Source organism: Corvus kubaryi, unplaced genomic scaffold, assembly GCF_017639235.1.
Source record: "Corvus kubaryi isolate FWS band 111438036 unplaced genomic scaffold, C.kubaryi_AGA036_p1.0 124, whole genome shotgun sequence".
NCBI lineage: Eukaryota > Metazoa > Chordata > Aves > Passeriformes > Corvidae > Corvus > Corvus kubaryi.
The window spans coordinates 2256643-2264013 of record NW_024580659.1 but is presented as its reverse complement, the minus strand read 5'-3'; the positions used below and the strand labels follow the sequence as shown (position 1 = coordinate 2264013).

General features: G+C 42.8%; 1 protein-coding gene across 1 annotated transcript in view; it reads left to right on the top strand.

Annotated features, from left to right (window-relative positions):
* Positions 1 to 6236: 6236 nt before the first annotated feature.
* The window catches only part of STAB1 (stabilin 1), a 51891-nt gene continuing 50756 nt past the window's right edge, over positions 6237 to 7371 (top strand). Inside the window, exon 1 of the mRNA XM_042017909.1 lies at positions 6237 to 6546. Coding sequence (XP_041873843.1) covers positions 6466 to 6546 — 81 coding nt within the window. The 5' untranslated portion in view covers positions 6237 to 6465. The remainder of the gene's footprint in view (positions 6547 to 7371) is intronic.

The following is a 7371-nucleotide window of genomic DNA, read 5'->3' as shown; positions in this document are numbered from 1 at the left end:
GAGACCTCTGGAGGTCCAACAGTCAAGCTTCAAACAGGACAGTCTTCAAACAGATTGCTCAGGGCCTGGTCCAAACAAGTTGTGAGCTTTCTCCAAGAATGGCAAGTCCACAGTGGTGTTGGGAATTTGGTGGTTTCACAGGGTATTTTTCCATGCTGTTGCAAAGCTTAGCTGTGCTTTTTGGATTTCAGAAGCCAGGAGTGTTGCAGTCAGTGCAAGGATGACAAAGAGGCAGCCAAAGTCAATTGTATGGCAGGATGCAGTGGAGTTTGTAAGCAAGCAGAGGTGAGGAGCATAACTGGGCTGCAGCTCTGTTCCCAGTTTGGCAGAGGAAATGTACCCTCTTACACTGAACTGAAGGATTAAGGTAGGTACTGCAGGCTCTTGGGGAAAATTAAATTTCCCTGTATGTTGGAGCTCTTCTATTCTCTCACATATCAAGATTGCTTATGTTCATTTAAGTTTATTATCATTGGGTAGAAAAAGCTAATTTCTTGTTAATTATAAAACATTCCCCCTTCTTGTATCACTTTCTCCTGAGGTAAATAGTCCCTCATTAAAAAAAAACCTTTAAATACTGATGTTGCTGCAGTGAGGTCTCCCTGGACCTTTTTTTCCAACCTGAACAGCTCAAGCTCTCCCAGCCAGTCTCCAAGCAGAGATGCTCTGTGTTAGAACCTGCTGGAGGTAGTGCTTTGTGGGTGTGCATTTCTGTTCACTTAAGTGCAATATTAAGCTGAAAAATCTTATAAACTGTCATTCTTCAGTGCCAACCTGTTGTCTATTGTCGAATTTTAATGTAGTCTTTTGTTTCTAAATACAGGGATTTAAGTAAGTTTTTCTTGAAAATGTACAATCATTCATCTTGAAACTAAACTGATTGCTTCAGTTCGTAAAGATTTCCCAGAACTTTCCACATTTAGTTTCTACAGAAAGTTCTGCAGAATGAAGTCGCTGTCAACAACTGAGGGCACGTAGAACGGTCTTGATTTCTTCCTTTCTTTTTGTAAGAGCACTACAAAGCCCTGCACATGTATTTCTCTTTTGTCCTCAAATCCTTTCCAGCTTCCAGCTCTTGTTCAACATTAAGACAATATCTGAGTAGCTGAAGTTATGACCAGAAACACACAGAGGCAGGTGGGGGGACCTTTGTCAGGAAAGTATCTCCTGAACTCTTAAACTTCCGTGTTCTGACTTTGCAGCTGATGTAGATATTTGCCACCCTAGGAAGACCCAGACAATTATTTTTGTTCAGTGTCGTCTACCAAGGATCTTCCCCTGTATTACAATTGAGAAATTGTAAATGAACCTCAGTAGGAAGGAAAGTAAATGAGGTGCTGACCTGGGCTACGCTGTTTTCGCTGCAAGAAGAAAAGACAGTGTGACCTGCATCCTGTCTGTCCTGTGTCCATTCCCATACTGCTTTACAGAACTCTGATCTGCGTGGCTGTGGATGTGCTGCACAGTCATGTATTTCCATCAGCTCTTCTGACTTGTCTTTTTGTTCTTATCAGCTTTGATAAGGAGGGTGGGGTTTTTTTAATTGAAGTAACACGAAGTGCTGCTGTGTCTTACTTGCATTCTGATCAGAAAGTTTACTTCTGCAGTACTAATCTTCAAACATACCAGATCTTGAAAAGCAGCAACATGAGTAAAAGCGTGAAGCTGTGGCTCAGAGCAGACAACAAGCTTCTGTTTCTTGATGTTCACCTGATAGTTAAAGGCATTTAGTAACTTGGAAAGCTAAAACTTAATGTGGAAAAAGGGAGGATGTGAAATTCATTAGAACCAGAAAGCACTAAAAAAAGACTGACCAACACTGGAAAAACCTACCTGAATAGGTGCATGAAGAGCAGTAGCCAGAGTTGGTAAGGTGAGCACCAAGCCCTTATGCTTCAGTCTTCTGGGTCTCTGAGAGGGGATGACAAGAATTCCCAGCATCTCTGAAGCTGCTCAAAAAGCAGAGCTAGCAGGATCCTGACTCCCATCTCCATCTGTTCTCAGGCAGATACTCAGTGCAATCCTTGGCAAACTGCTGGCTACAGCTTGAGTCAAGCACATTGTAGCCCTTATTTATCCCTTGTATACAGCAGTACCCAAAGGATCGGCAGCGCATCATGGCAAAGCTCACTGCCTCTGCCATCACGCTCCTGTGAGCAGGTGCTGAGTTTCAGTAGCTCAGCCTGTTCTAGTTTTACTCAGACTTCTAATTAATATTGGATATCTGTGGGGAATTTAGTGTCTGACTCTCCAGTACAGTCCCAGAGCACTGCTTAATAAATGAGAAAGATACGAAACTAAAACCAAGAGAAGGGAATATGTTGCTGCTTTTCACTGCAGCAGAACATGTAAAGGAGCTCAGAGTCAAGAGGAAGTGTTAGGCCAGATTTAAAGCATTTATGTACTGACATTGGTACTGCTGCCTTTAGAGGTTTTGGAGAAACAGGATGCGAGCAACCATGACAATTTCTTCCTGAATTATGCGACAGCATTGTGCCCAGGCAGCCCTACCTGTCTGCTTGGAATTGGACTACTGTCTGTGTGAGAAAGACTCCTAATCTATGTGCAATCCTTGCAGTTTTTTGCTTTTATCAGCAAACTTTAAAATTCCTGTTCTTTCTATCTTGCCAAGAGCAAAGGCAAAAATAGGACTGTGTCCCTGCCTCTTCACCAGGACACTGAGGGTGTATTGGGTAAGTATGGTTCAGCTGGCCCCCTTCCCACACACAAGCACTATTGGCTTGGCCTGTTCAATCCTTTCCAGACTCACAGCCTTCTTACAGTCTTACAATTCAGAGCAAAGGGACTTAATGTCCTTTCCCAGCTTTCCCAGAAGAGCAGAACAAGAGTCTCTTTCTCTCTGTGAATGTAACCAAATGGTCAGTTCTCAGAGAAGCTGTGGGGCAAGGTAGACTGGATGGTAAATCACTTGCCTTGGCTCTGTAGTTTCTAAACAAAAGATTTCAATAGCAGGAAATTGCCCAATCTAGTCAAGGCTGCACACACTTCACAGAGCAGAGCTGGTGACCCAGCATTTTAAAACACAGTGTGTGACACAGGCAGGGAGTCTGGGAGGGTTTGGAGCCTTATCCTTTGCCTTTATCCAGGTGGGTTTTGGTTTTCTTTTCCTGTGAAACAGGTTGAGTAATTTTTGCCAGCAGCTTCTCAACTTTAAATGTTAATGTGTACACAATAAAAATGCCAGGTCTTAGATAAGTTGCTTTAGAGGACCCAACTTGTCATTGATACATAAAGAAAAAGAGAGGGAGTTTTTCCCTGAGAGGGAAAAATCCTAAGCATTCCTGCTGCCAATAATCTGCTGATGATAGGGAAGACTGAACCTACAAGGTAAATTTTAAGTGTTTTGTAGAAGTCATCTAGAAGAAGCCAGGGCCAGAATTTGAAGATGTTTCCGAGACCCATATCTGTGACTTCTCCTACTAAACCAGCCACCTTCTGTTACGTGGGCAAGAGACACTTGATGAGTCAATCTCTATGCTTTCCAAAACAAAAGCCCAAGTGTGAAACCTCACAGATAAACACACTGGCAGACAGTTGACAACTCCTGCTGTATGTTTTAAAATTGGGTTTGCACAATCCTATTTCAATCATTGACTAGGACATGAACAAAACCCTCCTACCTGCACTGGGCCGTTTGTGTGTTCTGTCATCAAATCTTTACAAGTCTTGCCTAAATTTTCTCTTTTGATGAAGGCTCATCAGCAGACCTCAGGATCTTGCTTTATAAGATTTTGGGGGTTTGAAATACTTTGTAGGGATGCCTCTGTGCGTGAGCTGGTCTAATACGGAAATGAATGAGGGAACTGGGGTTTCTATTTGTTGACGGTTTTGAGGAGTATTGGACAAAACAGTGGTACCAAAAAATCAATCCAATGCATTTTGCCTCTAAGGCATAAAGTTTTTGTAGATGTCATCCATGAGAAAATACATTTATCTGCCTAAGAGGAATCCATCTATCAGAAGAGAACAGAAACAGTGTGAGTGGAGCAGTAATTTGTGTTTGTTTGGCTCATTTTTGCTTCCTGTGCTGTTTCTATGCTGGTGTTGCCATCTTTGATGACACTGCCAACTGAACTGCTGCTGACAGCACCTTGGCTTCTGTGCACTGAGTATTATTAATGGCTCTTGGCCACCCATTAATTTAGAGATAGTTGATATTTTACCTTCTTACTAATTTCCAGATTCATGAAGATCCAAAGTTGTTGCAGCTTTCGATGTTCCAGATCCAGCAGTGGTGATTAGCAAAGTTTCCATTCTCTCAGAGCAGCTCATAGGCAGTGGCTGAAACACACACTGCTTATGCTGCTTGATCAGGAAAGCAGCATCAAATGACAGATGACCTTTTTTTGATTTTTCGGCTTATTCTCTGCTGCTCTACAATGGCACTACTCCCTATTTGCATTTTTAGCCTGTGTATTGCTGTTCTATTGCTTGCCTTTAATTGAGGTGAGGTCAGATAAGGAAGCTGGCTGTGAACCTTTTGATGTTGCTGTGAATCTGATTTATTTAATTCAGACAGGAATGTCACCAAGCATTGCTCTCCCTTCCTGGTTCCCCTGCAGGAGGTCAGATACAGTGATTATAAGCAGCAGTGGAAAGCCTTGGAATCAGCCTTTGTGTGTCTTTTCTTGCCCTGTACCGTTTTCAGTGCTGAGCCTTTTAGAAAACTGTCTGAAAGCCCATGAAAGAAGCCAATGCATCTTCAAGTGCTCCAGCATGAGATATTTTCACCTTAAAAGCTTATCAGCTGTGTGTGGTTGCTGGCAACTTAATCCCTATGTCATACAGCCATCTCTTGGAAAACCCATCAACAATCTTCAACATCCTTCTTGGCAGCATGGTGCAGAGGAGCAGCCTCATTCTTGTGTTTCCATGGCCAGCCCAGGGCCACGACTGCAGGCAAAGAAAGCACTGAACAGCTTCCCTTCTCTACACGAGTGTGCCCACTGTCCATTTGTGACTCTCCCATCCCACCAGAGCTGCCTTGAGCTACGATGCCTTTGCCTCATTTTGAAGATCTTTGGGGAACCAAGTGGTTTCCAGAGCAGTGTGCACCCTCTGACCTTGACAGAGTGGCACCCGTTGGGCAGTGACAGTCCCAGGGCTGCAGTTGTCCTGTGGCAGGATGAGTGAGCTGAGCTGTTGGGTTGAGCTGTGGGCTGGTGCTTCTCACGTGGGTTGCAGTGGATGGTTGTGTGCCTTATCTGCTTCCTGTTAGTGGGGGATATATAGCAGGGCTGGCTGTTCATCATGCTGGCTTTCCCTGTAGGATGAAGGCAGAAGTAAAGCACAGCTAACGGCACCAGTAAGTACAGCAGTTCCTATAAGCCTCATACGTTACAGCATGTGTGTCTTTGTGGGGGTGCAGGGGCAAAAAAAGTATTAATGCTCTCATTATTTATGTAAATACAAGAATAGTTCCCTGTCCTGGTTTCATTTAGGCACCTTCATGGACTATTAATGGCTTGAAAATAAGAAGGTCCCTCATTGTTTGGTGAGATTTGTTGCTAACAGAAGCAGTCCTTAGACTGCTCAGTATAGTAGGCTCTCTTGGCAGTGTAAGGAGACAAAGGCCATGGAAAATCTGTCAATAATCAATTCTTTGTAATGTTTAAAAGGAGAATATAAATTTCAGACTGTACCTCAGGTTAGTGTGTATTTTTTTTAATCCTGTTTAGGGACTTTCCTGTTCTGAGTGCTGTGGAAGTGCTCCTTGGATTCATCAAGCTGTCAGCAGGGTGTTTGGAAAATTATAAATTTTGCCATTGCTGCCATAGCATCTGCAAAATGTGATGCTTTTCTTGCTGAGAAAGTCAACTGTTTTTAAAAAAATATCAAACCCTGCCCAAAGTGCTTGATTGATTGATGCAATGTGCTCCATTCCAGCTCTGAAGCACAGCCCGTCACTCACACTGCTTTGTTCTTGCATACTTTGGGGTAGGCAGTGGTCAGTTCTACCTTCACTTTGAGGTGTTACAGACATATTCACATCAGTGGCAAAAGGAAATTAACTTACCCTTCATGAATTTACGGTATTTAAGTTTGCCCATTGGATTTGCCTTCTTTTAAGCATACAGTTAACCTCTTTTCATTCCAATTAGTTGAAAACTAAGGATTTCCTTCCTTCTGTTTTGAACTGATATGTAAGAGGAAATCCGTAGATGTTCCTGTTTTGAGTAAACCTTTTACTAAGGAGTTCTGCCTGTGCTTTTAAAAAAAGAATGGAAAGAAAAAGGCTATGTTGATTCAGAAATAACACTAGAAGTAGCAGATCCATTTCTGAAGGCTTTGCAGCCAAAAAGCACAGTGCAAAAATGCTCTCTCCCTGTTTACTTTTAACCTCTGGTTTGTCTTGGATCTGATTCTTAGTAGGCGGTGTTATCTTACAGAAATTGCAGCCTCTCTCGCCACCCCTTTTGTGTAAAGGGTCCTGCCTGTAAAAGCATGAAAATGCATCCTCCTGGATTGCTGTTTTTCTTCTTAGCAGCATGCTTCACTCCCACAGCTGACTGCCAGAGTCAGAAGGTAAGTCTGTAAGTCTTTGTTTAAATGTTCATTGAACAGTTCTTCATGGTCGGACGGTAGCATGGTAGGAAATAGTCCTCTCCACTACTCGTTTTTTCATTTACATTTAGTTAGGTGCAGAATAACATCCGTAAAAACTGTAGGGCTGTAAGGTATCTTCTCTGTAGTCCAAACTGAGGAACTAAATATAAGGTTGAAGGGAGCTACCTGAGTTTTAAATCAGATTAAATTTGTGTCTGTGTTCGGCATTGAACTTGAAAGTAGCAGTATCAGAGGGAAATACTCAGCATCTTTGCCTTCTGCTAGTTTCAGTATGTGGGATGGGAACTTCGTATCCATCAGGACAGCTCCATAAGTTTCCCAGGAGAATTTTACTTTAAAAAAATCTTTACAATCTCATCAATTTGTTCCTTTGCAACAGTTTGTTTCAAGTATATTTCCCAAGAGCTCCTCAGTAAGGACTGTTGAATACTTCCATTTTATTTCAATTTTGTTGATTTTCTTTTGATTCCTTCATCTCTGTTCTTGCGTTTAGCAGCAGCATCTAGGAGAATGTGTGATGCCTTTGTAGATCTGTTCTCTAGACTCCATGGGGAGGCAGCCCAGTTCCTGTGGGCTGGAATTTACACTAATTCACATTATATTGTCTTCTGCCATCCCCCTCCTTGTGTCCTGCTGTTGGAGGAACGAACTGGCCTGCTAAGCCAGGAGTTGTGGGGGGCATTTGGAAATTCCCTGGGGAAGGGAAACTCCCTGTGGAGGGTTGTCTTGTCTTGAATGACACAGCAAGGCCTGTGGGGAATGAGCAGACCTGTGGGTCTTAAG